This window comes from Physella acuta, unplaced genomic scaffold (genome assembly GCF_028476545.2).
Source record: "Physella acuta isolate Inbredline_101_S28 unplaced genomic scaffold, ASM2847654v3 ptg000578l, whole genome shotgun sequence".
NCBI lineage: Eukaryota > Metazoa > Mollusca > Gastropoda > Physidae > Physella > Physella acuta.
This window is the reverse complement of record NW_026732097.1, coordinates 493173-512500: the sequence shown is the minus strand read 5'-3', so window position 1 is coordinate 512500 and position 19328 is coordinate 493173. Positions and strand designations below refer to the sequence as shown.

Sequence of the window (19328 nt, the reverse complement as noted above, 5' to 3'; positions counted from 1 at the left end):
TGCAAAACCATTACAAATATCAGATCGGTTTCGAGTCCAAATCTGATAAACAAAAGATTTTGAAATATTTTCAGACTGCCAGTGGAAATCTGTACAGGCTGAGAGAGCCGCAGCTTCAGACGTTAAGGCTTTTGATCTAAGGTAATCAAAGGTTAAAGGTTAATTACTGGTTTAGCTAACTAGAAGATATTTAAAAGTGTAACAAGTGATTTTGTGGATTATTCCAAGTAAACATTTGTATGAATTCATCTACCAAAAGTTATGTTTTTATAATTCATAAAAAAATCCAGGTTTAACAGCCTGCAGCTAGATTACTGTTTAATCCTTCCACAATAATATATTGGTTAATCTCTTATTACCTGTTAGCAACATTAAATATTGCATGTAAATGCTAAAACAAGCCGTTGAAGAGCTTTTACATCCATATTGACAGTTTAAAGAACAATATAAGTCTCCTGGTACAAGATCCATTTTTAGCCTTCGCTGACAACCAGGCAGCTTGGTCAAGATTTAGTCGATTTTTTGGCCAGGTAAGTGTTGGCTTGTTGGTCTAAATCTGGGCTAGCCAATTACTCTATTACTGCACATTCATATATATATATATATATATATATATATATATATATATATATATATATATATATATATATATATATATATATATATATATATATGTATATATGAATAAATGTATGTGGGCGTTTGCATGTCCACAGATCTACGCCATGATGACCTATCTGCCAGTATACAGAGACATGTTCTGGAGGACGTTGGAGGAGTTCAGGGAGGGAAATGTACAGTACGTGGAAGTGAGGGGAGATTTCAGTGGGGTAGGTGTTTATTAGGTGTGGGGGAGGGTGGGGTAGGTGTTCATTTGGTGTGAGGGGAGGGTGGGGGTAGGTGTTCATTAGGTGTGAGGGGAGATTTCAGTGGGGTATGTGTTCATTTGGTGTGAGGGAAAAGTGGGGTAGGTGTTTAGGGAAGGGAATATACAGTACGTGGAAGTGAGGGGAGATTTCAGTGGGGTATGTGTTCTTTAGGTGTGGGGGAGAGTGGGTTATTTGTTCATTAGGTGTGAGGGGAGAGTGAGGTAGGTGTTCATTAGGTGTGAGGGGAGAGTGGGTTATTTGTTCATAAGGTGTGGGGGAGAGTGGGGTAGGTTCTCATTTTATGCTAATTAATTTTCTCCTTGTCTGTATACTAAAAATGTAAACAAACATCTGTAAATAAATAATCCTAGCATATAACATTCATCCCTGAAAAGAAAAATAAATTCCTGTCCCATTAAGTGTAAAGACACATATACAAACTAAGATAGGTAGTAGAGCTCTTATTTTTTCTGTTTCTCGTCTACTGTATAAGCCTACAGGATTGCTAGAGATTTTACCTTGGACCTTTGTTTTCCCCAGCTGTATGAGCTCAATGGTACCGTCTACAACGCCGAGTTTGGGGTGCAGCTTGTCCGGCAGATTGTCCAAGACTTTGTTAAACGGTACCCGGACTTCAGTGGTGCTAAAATTATATTCTGTGGTATTAGGTCAGTTGACGACAATATTCATTCAAATGTTTTACTATGATACTAACTGATTCGGTGACGTCACTGGGTCGGGTATCACCGGATACGAAAACTCAGGGTGTAGTTCCATCCCTAAAAAATGTAAGCATTTTCGATTTGGTGTCACCTCGTAAATGGTGTCACCCGGTGCAAAACGCACCCCCACGCCAGGCTAGTGAGGCTCCTAAAAATATTTTACAAAAAAAAAAAAAAAAACAGAAAAATTCCGATTTTTTAAACCCTCAATTTGTTTTAAAAATCGGACTTTTCCATAAACAATGTACTAAGTGTAAAGTAATTCGATACTAAAATAAGATCGGCATAGGAAGGGCATTTTGTTAATACGTAGGTCCTCTAGAATAAAACGTGCTAATACAACACAATCTATTTCCGTAACCAAATACCTTGAGAGTTGATATTATAACGAAATTGTCGGGAGCTCTTAAAATAATTTATGACCGGAAACGACTTCATGTTAGAAGGGACAGGAAATCAATGCAGGTCAAAGTTCACGTATATATATGGTTGTCCTATCGGTACCTGAGCAGTTGGTGAAATTAACACCTGTACACTTTCAGCACTTAATTAAATTAATTAGTTTATGTCACTGTTGGAAGCGGATACATACGCTATACTACACTGCACTAAGTGACCTATCATTTTAGTACATGAAATACTTATGAATGGGAGAGAAAAACGTATATATTATATGCAGAGTTTCTTCCAGGCATATCTTCCTCCCCCCCCCCCCCCCAAAAAAAAAGTCCAACTTCCCCTTAAACGAAATGGAATTTATAAAGAAAATATACACTTTTAACCGTGTCCACTCCCTGGAAATTTAAGTGCGCCCCCCTCCCGAAAAATTTCAAGTGCCCCCCCCCCCCTGAAAAAAAAAGTCCGGAAGAAAACTGGTTATATGTGTTGTAAAGAAGTATATATATATATATATATATATATATATATATATATATATATATATATATATATATATATATATATATATATATATATGTTGTATAAATTCCACTTTATTTACTTCCGCCCCCAGGAATCAAGACCTAGCTGTTGTGTTGGGTCAGGTAAAAACCTCAATAAATCTGCACAAAAAATATCCCGATGTTTTCATTGGTTACGACCTGGGTGGGAACGAGGCCGCCTATAAGCCATTGGCCTACTTTACTGAAGCTCTACTGTACCCGTCAAGACAGGAGCCACCCTACAACCTGCCCTACTTCTTCCATGCTGGGGAAACCAGTAAGTTGACAACCACTTTTAACCAAATTTACAACCACCTCGCAACCATTTGCAGTAGGAAATGGTATAGTGAATGTTTTTTTTTTAGTAACTGGGTAGCTGCTGGTCTAAAATCATAATGATGACATTTGAGAGGGTACGGCTGATCTGTTTAGCTGAAATTTGACTGAGTTAAACTGGTTTAATTGAGTGACATTGACAGTGACAGTGACAGCTAGTGTAATAATGTGACATGTGATATGACACGACTTGATATTCGATAGTTTGACAGAGTACGGCTTACTTTACAAACTTGACATTTGACATATATTCAGGGTACGGCTAATCTTTAAAACTTGACACTCACCAGACTGGCAGGGTACGGCTAATCTTTAAAACTTGACACTCACCAGACTGGCAGGGTACGGCTAATCTTTAAAACTTGACACTCACCAGACTGGCAGGGTACGGCTAATCTTTAAAACTTGACACTCACCAGACTGGCAGGGTACAGCCGCCGACTACAACTTGGTGGACGCCCTGCTACTGAACACAACACGCATAGGTCACGGGTTCGCCCTGCCCAAACACCCGAGGCTGGCTCAGATGGTCAGGGAGAGGGGCATAGCTCTAGAGGTGGAGCCCGTCTCTAATCAGGTAAACTTGGGGGAGGGGAGGGAGGGGAGGGAGAGGAAGGGGCATAGCTCTAGAGGTGGAGCCCGTCTCTAATCAGGTAAACTTGGGGGGGGGAGGGGGGGAGGGAGGGGGGGGGGAGAGGGGCATAGCTCTAGAGGTGGAACCCGTCTCTAATCAGGTAAACTTGGGGGGGGGGAGGGGGGAGGGAGGTGGGGAGAGGGGCATAGCTCTAGAGGTGGAACCCGTCTCTAATCAGGTAAACTTGGGGGGGGGGAGGGGGGGAGGGAGGGAGGGAGAGGGGCATAGCTCTAGAGGTGGAACCCGTCTCTAATCAGGTAAACTTCGGGGGGGGGGAGGGGGGGAGGGAGGGGGGGAGAGGGGCATAGCTCTAGAGGTGGAGCCCGTCTCTAATCAGGTAAACTTGGGGGGGGGGGGAGGGAGGGAGGGAGAGGGGCATAGCTCTAGAGGTGGAGCCCGTCTCTAATCAGGTAAACTTGGGGGAGGGAGGGAGGGAGGGGAGGGAGGGAGAGTGGCATAGCTCTAGAGGTGGAACCCGTCTCTAATCAGGTAAACTTGGGGGAGGGGAGGGAGAGCGGCATAGCTCTAGAGGTGGAGCCCGTCTCTAATCAGGTAAACTTGGGGGGGGGGGGGGGAGGGGCATAGCTCTAGAGGTGGAGCCCGTCTCTAATCAGGTAAACTTGGGGGAGGGGAGGGAGAGGGGCATAGCTCTAGAGGTGGAGCCCGTCTCTAATCAGGTAAACTAAAGGGGGGGGAGGGAGGGAGGGAGGGAGGGAGAGGGGCATAGCTCTAGAGGTGGAGCCCGTCTCTATTCAGGTAAACTTGGGGGGGGGGAGGGAGAGGGGCATAGCTCTAGAGGTGGAGCCCGTCTCTAATCAGGTAAACTTGGGGGGGGGGGGGAGGGAGGGAGGGGAGGGAGGGAGGGAGAGGGGCATAGCTCTAGAGGTGGAGCCCGTCTCTAATCAGGTAAACTTGGGGGAGGGGGAGGGAGAGGGGCATAGCTCTAGAGGTGGAGCCCGTCTCTAATCAGGTAAACTTGGGGGAGGGAGGGAGGGAGGGGAGGGAGGGAGAGGGGCATAGCTCTAGAGGTGGAGCCCGTCTCTAATCAGGTAAACTTGGGGGGGGGGGGGTGAGGGAGGGGAGGGAGGGAGAGGGGCATAGCTCTAGAGGTGGAGCCCGTCTCTAATCAGGTAAACTTGGGGGAGGGAGGGAGGGGAGGGAGGGAGAGGGGCATAGCTCTAGAGGTGGAGCCCGTCTCTAATCAGGTAAACTTGGGGGAGGGAGGGAGGGAGGGGAGGGAGGGAGAGGGGCATAGCTCTAGAGGTGGAGCCCGTCTCTAATCAGGTAAACTTGGGGGAGGGGAGGGAGGGAGGGAGGGAGAGGGGCATAGCTCTAGAGGTGGAGCCCGTCTCTAATCAGGTAAACTTGGGGGAGGGAGGGAGGGAGGGGAGGGAGGGAGAGTGGCATAGCTCTAGAGGTGGAGCCCGTCTCTAATCAGGTAAACTTGGGGGAGGGGAGGGTGGGAGGGAGAGGGGCATAGCTCTAGAGGTGGAGCCCGTCTCTAATCAGGTAAACTTGGGGGAAGGAGGGAGGGAGGGAGGGAGGGAGAGGGGCATAGCTCTAGAGGTGGAGCCCGTCTCTAATCAGGTAAACTTGTGGGAGGGAGGGAGGGAGGGAGAGGGGCATAGCTCTAGAGGTGGAGCCCGTCTCTAATCAGGTAAACTTGGGGGAAGGAGGGAGGGAGGGAGGGAGGGAGAGGGGCATAGCTCTAGAGGTGGAGCCCGTCTCTAATCAGGTAAACTTGTGGGAGGGAGGGAGGGAGAGGGGCATAGCTCTAGAGGTGGAGCCCGTCTCTAATCAGGTAAACTTGGGGGAGGGAGGGAGGGAGGGGAGGGAGGGAGAGGGGCATAGCTCTAGAGGTGGAGCCCGTCTCTAATCAGGTAAACTTGGGGGAGGGAGGGAGGGGAGGGAGGGAGAGGGGCATAGCTCTAGAGGGGGAGCCCGTCTCTAATCAGGTAAACTTGGGGGAGGGGAGGGAGGGGAGGGAGGGAGGGAGAGGGGCATAGCTCTAGAGGTGGAGCCCGTCTCTAATCAGGTAAACTTGGGGGAGGGGAGGGAGAGGAAGGGGCATAGCTCTAGAGGTGGAGCCCGTCTCTAATCAGGTAAACTTGGGGGGAGGGGAGGGAGGGAGGGAGGGAGAGGGGCATAGCTCTAGAGGTGGAGCCCGTCTCTAATCAGGTAAACTTGGGGGGGGGGGAGGGAGGGAGGGAGAGGGGCATAGCTCTAGAGGTGGAGCCCGTCTCTAATCAGGTAAACTTGGTGGAGGGGAGGGAGAGGGGCATAGCTCTAGAGGTGGAGCCCGTCTCTAATCAGGTAAACTTGGGGGAGGGAGGGAGGGAGGGAGGGAGAGGGGCATAGCTCTAGAGGTGGAGCCCGTCTCTAATCAGGTAAACTTGGGGGAGGGAGGGAGGGAGAGGGGCATAGCTCTAGAGGTGGAGCCCGTCTCTAATCAGGTAAACGGGGGAGGGGAGGGGGGAGAGGGGCATAGCTCTAGAGGTGGAGCCCGTCTCTAATCAGGTAAACTTGGGGGAGGGAGGGAGGGAGGGGAGGGAGGGAGGGAGAGGGGCATAGCTCTAGAGGTGGAGCCCGTCTCTAATCAGGTAAACTTGGGGGAGGGGAGGGAGGGAGGGAGAGGGGCATAGCTCTAGAGGTGGAGCCCGTCTCTAATCAGGTAAACTTGGGGGGGGGAGGGAGGGAGGGAGAGGGGCATAGCTCTAGAGGTGGAGCCCGTCTCTAATCAGGTAAACTTGGGGTGGGGGAGGGAGGGAGAGGGGCATAGCTCTAGAGGTGGAGCCCGTCTCTAATCAGGTAAACTTGGGTGGGGGGAGGGGAGGGAGAGGAAGGGGCATAGCTCTAGAGGTGGAGCCCGTCTCTAATCAGGTAAACTTGGGGGAGGGGAGGGAGGGAGGGAGAGGGGCATAGCTCTAGAGGTGGAGCCCGTCTCTAATCAGGTAAACTTGGGGGGGGGGGGAGGGAGGGAGGGAGAGGGGCATAGCTCTAGAGGTGGAGCCCGTCTCTAATCAGGTAAACTTGGTGGAGGGGAGGGAGGGGAGGGAGAGGAAGGGGCATAGCTCTAGAGGTGGAGCCCGTCTCTAATCAGGTAAACTTGGGGGAGGGAGGGAGGGAGGGAGGGAGAGGGGCATAGCTCTAGAGGTGGAGCCCGTCTCTAATCAGGTAAACTTGGGGGAGGGAGGGAGGGAGGGGAGGGAGAGGGGCATAGCTCTAGAGGTGGAGCCCGTCTCTAATCAGGTAAACTTGGGGGAGGGAGGGAGGGAGGGGAGGGAGGGAGAGGGGCATAGCTCTAGAGGTGGAGCCCGTCTCTAATCAGGTAAACGGGGGAGGGGAGGGGGGAGAGGGGCATAGCTCTAGAGGTGGAGCCCGTCTCTAATCAGGTAAACTTGGGGGAGGGAGGGAGGGAGGGGAGGGAGGGAGGGAGAGGGGCATAGCTCTAGAGGTGGAGCCCGTCTCTAATCAGGTAAACTTGGGGGAGGGGAGGGAGGGAGGGAGAGGGGCATAGCTCTAGAGGTGGAGCCCGTCTCTAATCAGGTAAACTTGGGGGGGGGGGAGGGAGGGAGGGAGAGGGGCATAGCTCTAGAGGTGGAGCCCGTCTCTAATCAGGTAAACTTGGGGGGGGGGAGGGAGGGAGGGAGAGGGGCATAGCTCTAGAGGTGGAGCCCGTCTCTAATCAGGTAAACTTGGGGGGGGGAGGGAGGGGAGGGAGAGGAAGGGGCATAGCTCTAGAGGTGGAGCCCGTCTCTAATCAGGTAAACTTGGGGGAGGGGAGGGGGGGAGAGGGGCATAGCTCTAGAGGTGGAGCCCGTCTCTAATCAGGTAAACTTGGGGGAGGGAGGGAGGGAGGGGAGGGAGGGAGGGAGAGGGGCATAGCTCTAGAGGTGGAGCCCGTCTCTAATCAGGTAAACTTGGGGGAGGGGAGGGAGGGAGGGAGAGGGGCATAGCTCTAGAGGTGGAGCCCGTCTCTAATCAGGTAAACTTGGGGGGGGGGGAGGGAGGGAGGGAGAGGGGCATAGCTCTAGAGGTGGAGCCCGTCTCTAATCAGGTAAACTTGGGGTGGGGGAGGGAGGGAGAGGGGCATAGCTCTAGAGGTGGAGCCCGTCTCTAATCAGGTAAACTTGGGGGGGGGGAGGGAGGGGAGGGAGGGAGGGAGAGGGGCATAGCTCTAGAGGTGGAGCCCGTCTCTAATCAGGTAAACTTGGGGGGGGGAGGGGGAGGGAGAGGGGCATAGCTCTAGAGGTGGAGCCCGTCTCTAATCAGGTAAACTTGGGGGAGGGGAGGGGGGGAGAGGGGCATAGCTCTAGAGGTGGAGCCCGTCTCTAATCAGGTAAACTTGGGGGAGGGGAGGGGGGGGAGAGGGGCATAGCTCTAGAGGTGGAGCCCGTCTCTAATCAGGTAAACTTGGGGGAGGGGAGGGAGGGAGGGAGAGGGGCATAGCTCTAGAGGTGGAGCCCGTCTCTAATCAGGTAAACTTGGGGGAGGGGAGGGAGGGAGGGAGGGAGAGGGGCATAGCTCTAGAGGTGGAGCCCGTCTCTAATCAGGTAAACTTGGGGGAGGGGAGGGAGAGGGGCATAGCTCTAGAGGTGGAGCCCGTCTCTAATCAGGTAAACTTGGGGGAGGGGAGGGAGGGGAGGGAGAGGAGGGAGGGAGGGAGAGGGGCATAGCTCTAGAGGTGGAGCCCGTCTCTAATCAGGTAAACTTGGGGGAGGGGAGGGAGAGGGGCATAGCTCTAGAGGTGGAGCCCGTCTCTAATCAGGTAAACTTGGGGGGGTGGAGGGAGGGAGGGGAGGGAGAGGGGCATAGCTCTAGAGGTAGAGCCCGTCTCTAATCAGGTAAACTTGGGGAAGGGGAGGAAGGGGAGGGTGGGAGGGAGGGAGAGGGGCATAGCTCTAGAGGTGGAGCCCGTCTCTAGAGGTGGAGGTTAACTTGTGGTTGATGAAGGAGATTGGATGAAGAGGGGAGTGAGAGAAGGGAGGATGATGAAGGGAGATTAAACATATTTTGAAAAAAAAAAACGTTTTCATAGTTAGCTTCAAATGTTCTGAGAATTCCAAAAACAATAAAAATGAATGGCATCTCTAAATATATTTAAGAGATATGAGAAATTAAAAGCTTATTTTTATTAAGTTTTTTTAAAAATATTTATTTATTTTCTAATAAGTAATTCGTTCTTGATGAAGACAACACCACCTACGACTAAAATTAATTAAATATTAATGACTAATTTAATGTCTTATTAGATAAAAAAAAATTATATATTCTTGCATTGTCTTCGGAGACGAATGTATCTGAAACTAATTCGCTGCATTAGAAGTGGGTTAAAACTGGTTTACAAGACTTTTCACAAACACACAAACATAAAAACAAACATTGTAAACTAAATATAAGCTTATAAAATTGAAGAGGGAAGAAGAGGGGGTTGGCTCTGAAAAGGGATGGGGTGGATTGGGGACTGGGAAGGGAGATGTGGGGGTGATGCGTAGGAGGACACAGAGCTCCTGTTTTAACACATCCTTTCACAGGCTGACTCTCCCTTTTAAAACATTTCTGCAAGATAAGTCACAGGTGGGGTGGGGGGGGGGGGGGGGAGGGAGTGGCTTTTGAAGATTTTAGAATGCTGTAAAATATTCTGGCACTGCCTAATTTGTTAACAGCGGAATAGGAGACTTTAAACTTCCGGTTACAGAGATCTCGGCTTCTCCTTGCGTCGACTTAAGGGAGTGTCTATATATATATATATATATATATATATATATATATATATATATATATATATATATATATATATATATATATATATATATACATATGTAGTTCGGTTGATACACACACACACACACACACACACACATATATATATATATATATATATATATATATATATATATATATATATATATATATATATATATATATATATATATATATATATATATAATATACACTCAACCAAACAAATAAATGATGATAGCTCATGTCACGTGCATTGCTGACGTCACGTGGTTCTATCTGCAGATGTTGAGGCTAGTCGATGACTTGAGAAACCACCCCATAACTGCCCTGATGGCCGAGGGCTACCCAGTGGTCATCTGCACGGATGACCGCACCTCCACCGACATGTCCCCCCTGTCCCACGACTTCTACCTCGCCTTCATGGCCATGTCCAGTGAAGACGCTGACCTGACCTTTTTAAAACAGCTGGCCATCAACTCTTTGAAGTGAGTACCGGAAGTAATGCTTGTTTGTCGGGGGGGGGGGGGGGCGGGAGGGGAAGGATATTAAAATTAAAAATAATAACTATATTAGAAGAAGAAAAGTATACGTTTCAAATTATACACCATCTTGTTACAAAACACACGAATAAACAGACGTAATGAGTTACTGTATAAAAGCTTCTTTTAATATAAATGTAAGGATGGTAAAAGAAGGTGAAATTGTGATACATCTGTACATCTGTATACAGTACCCAACCCCTTTCTCAGTTCGCCATAAATTGTGTGTACATCTGTAATCATGTGTACAATACTCAACCCTCTCTCAGTTCACCATAAAGTGTGTGTACATCTGTACATCTATATACATCTATATAACTGTGTACACTACCCAACCCCTCAGTTCACCATAAATTGTGTGTACATCTATACACCTGTGTTCACTTTTCAACCTCTCCTCAGGTACAGCGCCATGGAACCAACAGAGAAAGAAACAGCGCTAAAACTCTGGCAGGAAAAATGGGACAGATTTATAAAAGAAACAATTCAAGCTATTTAATTTTATCTGCACTGTTACATTTGTTCATTGTTTTTGTTTGTTATTTTTAATAATGTAAATAATTTATGACGCCATTTTCAAATAAATATGTTTTTATATTTATGCATGTTATTTTTTATTTATTTCACTTGTAAATTTTTGAAAATATTACACCAGCTGGCGCAAATTTTGGGGTATTTTTAATCCACATTACACCTAGAAAACGTAATGGATGGGTAGGTTCTGGTGGGATGCACTATGAAGGTAAGGACAAAAGTGGACTGTAAAACAAAAATTGATAAAATTACTTTCCTCACAATATTTTCATTTATACGAAACGCTGCCTTACTTTAGGTTGAACTGTTCAGTGGATAAAATCATTTTTCACGTTTTTATTTTGAGCAGGAAATTTCAAATCAAATGATAGATTGTACCTGAGTGTACGGGGCCAAGGTGTGTCAATCACATTAAAAAAACCGACAAGGGACATGTTTTTACCTGCCGTGAAGACAATGCAGAGAAACATTTGACCCTATTCATCTTCACTGCGGTCTCAGTTGAAAAGAACTTTCCGGTAATTTCCGAAAAAGTTATGGCTCAACTTACCTTGACGGCTGAATGTTGACTTTTTTGTGTCCTGGAATTTTGCGAGAGAATAATTTTTTACGTATCCGACATGTGATGACGTCAATTGGAGGGTGATGTTGTCAGAGACACGTCCGGACTACATGCCATAAGTTTATAAAAGGTGTTGGTTGACGGAAATGGAACGAACACAAAAAAAATAGAATTTTTAAGATTTTACGTTGTGTTGTGTTTGTTATTACTAGGAGTGGAAACTTGAGTCTATCCGCCAACAAAAATTTTCTCACGTATAAAACGTTGCAACACTTTGTGACCTAGAAAAGCTATATCAACTAAATTAACTTTACTATTTTTACTAAGTATCAATTAAAATATGAACAGAGTTTCTTCCAGACTTTCTTCTCCGGGAGGGGGGGGGGGGGGAAAGGGAGGGAGCGTTGGAAGAGTCGCCTGGAACAAAACTGTATATAAATGAAAAATAGTTGAATAGTTTTTGGATTAATTTTTATAGTTGCAAAATAGAGTGTTGAGTTTTATTAACTGGATAAAATAGAGATATGATAAACTAATTTTGATGATAGTTAACAAAGGAATTAGGATAAGAATAGAAATTTTAAAATAATATTAATGCCTATTTTGAACGTGACATATTTAAAATTGTTATTTAAAAATGCAAAAGTAAAAAAAAACGGAACTATCAACACGGTTTGACGTCAAAAGAGGCAACACTAAACAGCGCAGTGTTTCTATTTTTAGATACATAAAAAGCAACATTTCATAAAGTGAAAGAGGATCTAGCAAGTTATTCTGTCAGGCCCAGATTATCTGACCTGTAGATAAATAGCGGGTGGCTGGGCTTAGGGCGACACAAGGGTGAAGCTGTTGAATAGAGCCGTGTCTTGCTGAGGTAAACTTTTCATACGTTTGCTTGGGGGGAGGGGGAGGTGGTGGTTTTTTTAATGGTAAGGTCATGTAACTGTTTTATTAACTGTGTACATTTGAAAATATTAAAAACCACTTGACATGGCCAATCATCTCGATATCCCAACAATCTAATATATGCCAACCACCTAACATATACCAACCACTTGACATCTCAACCACCTGACATATACCAACCACCTGACATATACCAACCACATGCAGTTGTGTAGCGAGGTCGGGTGTCACCCGGTGCGGCACTTAATGGTGTCACCCCCCCCCCCCCCAGAGGCATAGAGACCCTTCCCGGGGACAAACTTTCAAGTTTTCGATTTGCACCCCCGACTCAAACTTTCGATTTGCACCCCCCCTCAAGTTTTCGATTTGCACCCCCCCCCCCTCAAACTTTCGATTTGCATCCCCCCCTCGAGTTTTTCTCTATATATTTTGCTATTTTTTGCCTTGGTGTCACCCACCTAAATGGTGTCACCCGGTGCGGTCCGCAACCACCTGACATATACCAACCACATAACATATACCAACAACCTGACATATACCAACCAAATGACATATACCAACCACATGACATCACAACCACTTGACATCCTAACAACCTGACACATAACAACCACCTGACATACGCCGCCCACCAGATATTCGCTACCCACCTAACATACCCCATGACGTCACATATACCAACAACCGGACATAGCGCTAACCCCCAAGTAATAGTATACCCCACCCAACAAATAAACCCCACCCTCCTGACCCTACCCCACCCACCCCCTGACTTACCCCATCCTCCCTCCTGACCCACCCCACCCATCCTTCTGACCTACCCCACCCACCCACCTGACCTACCCCACTCACCCACCTGACCTACCCCACCCACCTGACCTACCCCACCCACCCTCCTGACCTACCCCACCCACCCTCCTGACCTACCCCACCCACCCTCCTGACCTACCCCACCTACCCACCTGACCTACCCCACCCACCCACCTGACCTACCCCACCCACCTGACCTACCCCACCCACCCACCTGACCTATCCCACCCACCCTCTTGATCTACCCCACCCACCCTCCTGATCTACCCCACCCACCCTCCTGACCTACCCCACCCACCATTCTGACCTACCCCACCCACCCTCCTGAACTACCCCACCCACCCTCCTGACCTACCCCACCCACCCACCTGACCTACCCCACCCACCCTTCTGACCTACCCCACCCACCCACCTGACCTACCCCACCCACTCACCTGACCTACCCCACCCACCTGACCTACCCCACCCACCCTCCTGACCTACCCCACCCACTCTCCTGACCAACCCCACCCACCCACCTGACCTACCCCACCCACCTGACCTACCCCACCCACCCACCTGACCTACCCACCCACCTGACCTACCCCACGCACTCTCCTGACCTACCCCACCCATTCTCCTGACCTACCCCACCCACTCTCCTGACCTACCCCACCCACACTCCTGACCTACCCCACCCACCTGACCTACCCCACCCACTCTCCTGACCTACCCCACCCATTCTCCTGACCTACCCCACCCACTCTCCTGACCTACCCAACCCACACTCCTGACCTACCCCACCCACCTTCTTGACCTACCCCACCCACTCTCCTGACCTACCCCACCCACTCTCCTGACCTACTCCACCCACTCTCCGTACCTACCCCACCCACCCTCCTGACCTACCCCACCCACCCACCTGACCTACCCCACCAACCCACCCTCCTGACCTACCCCACCCACCATTCTGACCTACCCCACCCACCCTCCTGACCTACCCCACCCACCATTCTGACCTACCCCACCCACCCTCCTGATCTACCCCACCCATCCACCTGACCTACCCCACCCACCCACCTGACCTACCCCACTCACTCACCCACCTGACCTACCCCACCCACCTGACCTACCCCACCCACCCTCCTGACCTACCCCACCCACCCACCTGACCTACCCCACCCACCCACCTGACCTACCCCACCCACCCACCCTCCTGACCTACCCCACCCACCATTCTGACCTACCCCACCCACCATTCTAACTTACCCCACCCACCCACCCTCCTGACCTAACCCACCCACCATTCTGACCTACCCCACCCACCATTCTGACCTACCCCACCCACCCACCCTCCTGACCTACCCCACCCACCATTCTGACCTACCCCACCCACCATTCTGACCTACCCCACCCACCCACCCTCCTGACCTAATCCACCCACCATTCTGACCTACCCCACCCACCCTCCTGATCTACCCCACCCACCCACCTGACCTACCCCACCCACCATTCTGACCTACCCCACCCACCCACCTGACCTACCCCACCCACCATTCTGACCTACCCCACCCACCCACCCTCCTGACCTAATCCACCCACCATTCTGACCTACCCCACCCACCCTCCTGATCTACCCCACCCACCCACCTGACCTACCCCACCCACCTGACCTACCCCACTCACTCACCCACCTGACCTACCCCACCCACCTGACCTACCCCACCCACCCACCTGACCTACCCCACCCACCCACCTGACCTACCCCACCCACCCACCTGACCTACCCCACCCACCCTCCTGACCTACCCCACCTACCCACCTCACCTACCCCACCCACCCACCTACCTACCCCACCCTCCTGATCTACCTCACCCACCCACCTGACCTACCCCACCCACCCACCTGACCTACCCCACCCACCCACCTGACCTATCCCACCCACCCTCTTGATCTACCCCACCCACCATTCTGACCTACCCCACCCTCCTGATCTACCCCACCCACTCACTTGACCTACCCCACCCACCCACCTGACCTACCCCACCCACCGCTGACCAATCCCACCCATTCACCTGACCTACCCCCACCCACCCACCTGACCTACCCCACCCACCTGACCTACCCCACCAACCCACCTGACCTACCCCACCCACCTGACCTACCCCACCCACCTGACCTACCCCACCCACCTACCTGACCTACCCCACCCACCCCCTCCCAAAACAATGCCTAGCTAGCGCCATCAAAACAAATCCTCCCTACAAAGGCCACCCACTCAATCAGTTCTCTTATCACTCGGGCCGAACGGATGTCAAGACAAGATAAATCATCTAAAGAAGCGTTATATGACTGACTTGCCTGTATGACTTACTTGAATGTATGACTGCCATGACTGTATAACTGCCATGACTGTATCACCGCCATGACTGTATGACTGACTTGTTTGTATGACTGACTTACCTGTATGACTGAATTGACTGTATGACTAACTTGACTGTATGACTTACTTGACTGTATGACTGACTGGCTTGTATGACTGACTTGCCTGTATGACTTACTTGACTGTATGACTGACTTGCTTGTATGATTGACTTGACTGCAAGATAGACGTGACTGTATGACCGACTTGACTGTATGACTGAATTGACTGTATGACTGTCTTTACTATATGACCGACTGTATGACTTAAATAATTCCTGCTCTACTGACATGATTGATTGTTCAAACGGCAGATATAAGCCACCTGCCACACCCCTATATGACTATGCATGTATTTAACATTAATGCGGGGATATAGGATAGATAGTATCTGTACAGAGTGGGATGATGTCATAAAGTAAAACTAGCCAGCATTCACTGTCATTAATAAGACAGGGGTGTTAGCCGTGTCAGATTAAAGTTAATTTTACCATAATGATTAAATAGATTGCTATATATTATATGCAAATATACATTAATATTTATTTTTAATGTCAAAATTAAGTTGTTATTTTTTTGCTTATAGATAAGATTTTGTGAATGCGTTGTAATTAGATCTCTCCCTGCTTACCTAAGCTGCCTCGCACAACAGCACCACCACAATTTCCCGTAAACTCACCTAAGCTCCCCCTACAATATCGCCCCCATAACTCCATATCTACTCGCCTAAGCCCTCTCCCATTACGCCCATAAATCCCCCCCCCCCAACCTCTAGTATCAAGTCTGAGTTAAACCCCATTTCCTGTACGGGGTGAGTACAACATTTAACGCCGTGCATAACTGGACCGTGAGCTGTGGTTTTGACAATGTTGCCTTTCATATGCGAACTCACGTGCGTCGCGCTCAGAGATAACAAACGTGAGCTCTACTCGTGCACTTTAGACGGTCGTGTTGATTAAAGGTGCCTCAATTTGTGTGTTTCAAAAGGCAAATGTTTGTTCAAGTCAAGGTAGTTGAAGTCATTTAATAAAATGGCTACAGTTGTCTCGTATATATATATATATATATATATATATATATATATATATATATATATATATATATATATATATATATATATATATACGTGTGTGTATGTATGTATGTATGGATGTATGTATGTATATAAACAATCATCTAACAGAACTATAAATGTGGTGACACAATTCCCACTGACAATTCAGTGGACAGAAAAGCTAACACTTGCCTGTACAAGGTACAAAAACAAGTCTTGTATAGGCCTACGTAGCTTGTAATTAGAATTTTAATTGAATAACGATTTTTTTCTATACTCGTTGACTTGTCAACAGGGCCAAGGTTAGAGTATGTTACACAGTGGTGTTTGTGTCTATGTTAGAATATGTTACACAGTGTGTGTTTATGTCTATTTTAGAGTATGTTACATGGTGTGTGGTTGTGTCTATATAAGAGTGTATGACACTGTGTGTTTGAGACTATGTTTGAGTGTGTTAATCGGCGTGTTTATGTGAATGTTAAAGTGTGTTACACGTTGTGTGTTTGCGTTTTTTTTAGAGTGTGCTACAATGTGTGTTTATGTCTATATATATGTGTGTGTGTTTGAGACTATGTTTGAGTTTGTTTATGTTAGAGTATGTTGCACTGCGTGTGTTTGTGTCTATATTAGACACGTTATTTAATTTCGTCTTAGGTTGATTTAGACTTGGTTAGACTGGAATAGACCCAGTTAAACTACCGTAGACTTGGTTAGACTGGAATAGACCCAGTTAAACTACCGTAGACTTGGTTAGACTGGAATAGACCCAGTTAAACTACCGTAGACTTGGTTAGACTGGAATAGACCCAGTTAAACTACCGTAGACTTGGTTAGACTGGAATAGACCCAGTTAAACTACCGTAGACTTGGTTAGACTGGAATAGACCCAGTTAAACTACCGTAGACTTGGTTAGACTGGAATAGACCCAGTTAAACTACCGTAGACTTGGTTAGACTGGAATAGACCCAGTTAAACTACCGTAGACTTGGTTAGACTGGAATAGACCCAGTTAAACTACCGTAGACTTGGTTAGACTGGAATAGACCCAGTTAAACTACCGTAGACTTGGTTAGACTGGAATAGACCCAGTTAAACTACCGTAGACTTGGTTAGACTGGAATAGACCCAGTTAAACTACCGTAGACTTGGTTAGACTGGAATAGACCCAGTTAAACTACCGTAGACTTGGTTAGACTGGAATAGACCCAGTTAAACTACCGTAGACTTGGTTAGACTGGAATAGACCCAGTTAAACTACCGTAGACTTGGTTAGACTGGAATAGACCCAGTTAAACTACCGTAGACTTGGTTAGACTGGAATAGACCCAGTTAAACTACCGTAGACTTGGTTAGACTGGAATAGACCCAGTTAAACTACCGTAGACTTGGTTAGACTGGAATAGACCCAGTTAAACTACCGTAGACTTTTCTCCTCAACACAAGCTATAAAAAACGTGAGGCCATTATTTGAATGCGTTCACTCATTGCTTTGATACAACATTCCTTAAATGAGTGAATTTATTTTTGGGCGGGGTTTGGCGTCTTCTGCTTTTTTAAAAATTGCGCAAAGGAAAACGAAAGTAAACAAACTATCCGGATGGAATGACAGGGTTTAAAATAAAGCAGGGTCGACAACTCCTCAACGCAAGAGTTTATTGACATCTACGTCTTGTTGGATGGCCGTTCGTTGCACACAGTTGTTGTTGTTGAGAGTTTTTACAGCGCAAGTTTCCCACAAATAAAACTTGGTGTATCGTTCAAGGCTAAACTGCTCTGTTGGGAATTGAAGTTTTTCGGGGATTCCTAAAATTATTTTTAGAGCAGGCGAGAATATGTTTTTATCTTGACGTAGACGATAAGGACCTAGAATTATATTAGCGTGTTTACAGCACAAGCGCTTACTTAGAATACTGCATCGCTAGAGGGTAATTGGCAGGTAATGTTTAAGTTCATTCAAAAGGATGTTAGCTGTGTAGTTGCCTAAGTTATGTAAACAAAACATCTTGGAAAATTTTATCCGAGCCTGGATATTTTAATATGTATGTTATCTATTTAATCTTTGACGTTACATTTTGTTTAAATATATATAACAAATTAAGCTCTTGTATTGATGTATTGCAGCGTTATAAAAAGTTGCACAATAAGGATAAAATTAAAGTATTTTATGTGTAAAGTTACCTTTAGTTATGTACAACTTTCTCAGACTTAAATAATAACATTTTATACACACAAAATATGATTTAATAGAATAAAGAGTAAAGAAAAAGTATTACATTGTTTTTTACTGATCGAGGTAGGTAAAGTAATACATTGATAAATATATTGTAATGTATGAAGTTCACTAATACAAAATTATTTGTGTTTTACTGCATAACACGAGTATTACATTAATTGTTTCTTTTAAATGACTAAACAAGAGATCTACATTTAAAATCACCGTACTTGAATGCTAAAACCAAAGCAAAATACGTTTCAAAATGTTTCAACATAATATATACCCACACCGTTGGGTATATATTTTGGAACCCCAGTCATGCAGCGTATAATAACAAGGATTTTGGCTCTTTTAAGCATAATATACAATATGTTATAAATAAACTCTTATTTTCATTTCTCTTAATTTAGAAATTTTGTAACATTTAAAATTAGTTACTGCTTATAAAAAAACAATATTTGACATAAGATCACGTAATGGATATAAAGGCCTACTTTTTTATTTTTTTATTCTTTAAAAATATAATTTTTTTACCTTTACGATAAATTTGTCTACATATTAATCAACTTTAGTATCTATAATTTTTTGTCGCTTTTCGATAGACATAGAAGTGTAATTCTTTCAATTAAAAAAATGTGTAAATACATGTTAGATTGGTACTGTAGATTCATTCAAAGGGAGGTAATAATGAAATTTATAGCTACAAAATATAAAGTAACATAACTATATAATATAAAAGCTGCTCTAATTCGAAAAAAGTGAATGAAATTTATTTGGTATGTTTACAGTTTTTTATTTTGCTATTTAAAATGAACACATTTTCTTCAAATAAATAATTCTATTCAATGTTTAATGAAGAACGTTAACTATAGTTGTGCATTTAAAATTGAATAAAATTTCATAGTTACTCCCCTTTGACCAACTTTTTTTTTCTTTTTTCCTTCTTTCCATAAGTTAAAAAAAAGTTAATTAACATTTGTATTCAAAAGAGGAGTATAATAGACTAAATTATAAGTTTTAATTTGTTTATCGTTAAAAATTATTTCATTATTCTTCTTTA

The 19328-nt window shown here is 46.2% G+C and overlaps 1 protein-coding gene across 2 annotated transcripts in view; it reads left to right on the top strand.

Moving 5' to 3' along the window:
* LOC131946961 (adenosine deaminase AGSA) overlaps positions 1-10381 on the top strand; it is a 16586-nt gene extending 6205 nt beyond the window's left edge. For both annotated transcript variants that reach the window (XM_059308021.1, XM_059308020.1), the window contains exons 5-12: positions 75-141; positions 434-530; positions 717-830; positions 1410-1537; positions 2604-2809; positions 3288-3445; positions 9530-9732; positions 10189-10381. In XM_059308021.1, coding sequence (XP_059164004.1) covers positions 75-141; positions 434-530; positions 717-830; positions 1410-1537; positions 2604-2809; positions 3288-3445; positions 9530-9732; positions 10189-10285 — 1070 coding nt within the window. In that variant the 3' untranslated portion in view covers positions 10286-10381. The remainder of the gene's footprint in view (positions 1-74; positions 142-433; positions 531-716; positions 831-1409; positions 1538-2603; positions 2810-3287; positions 3446-9529; positions 9733-10188) is intronic.
* The last annotated feature ends 8947 nt before the right edge of the window (positions 10382-19328 follow it).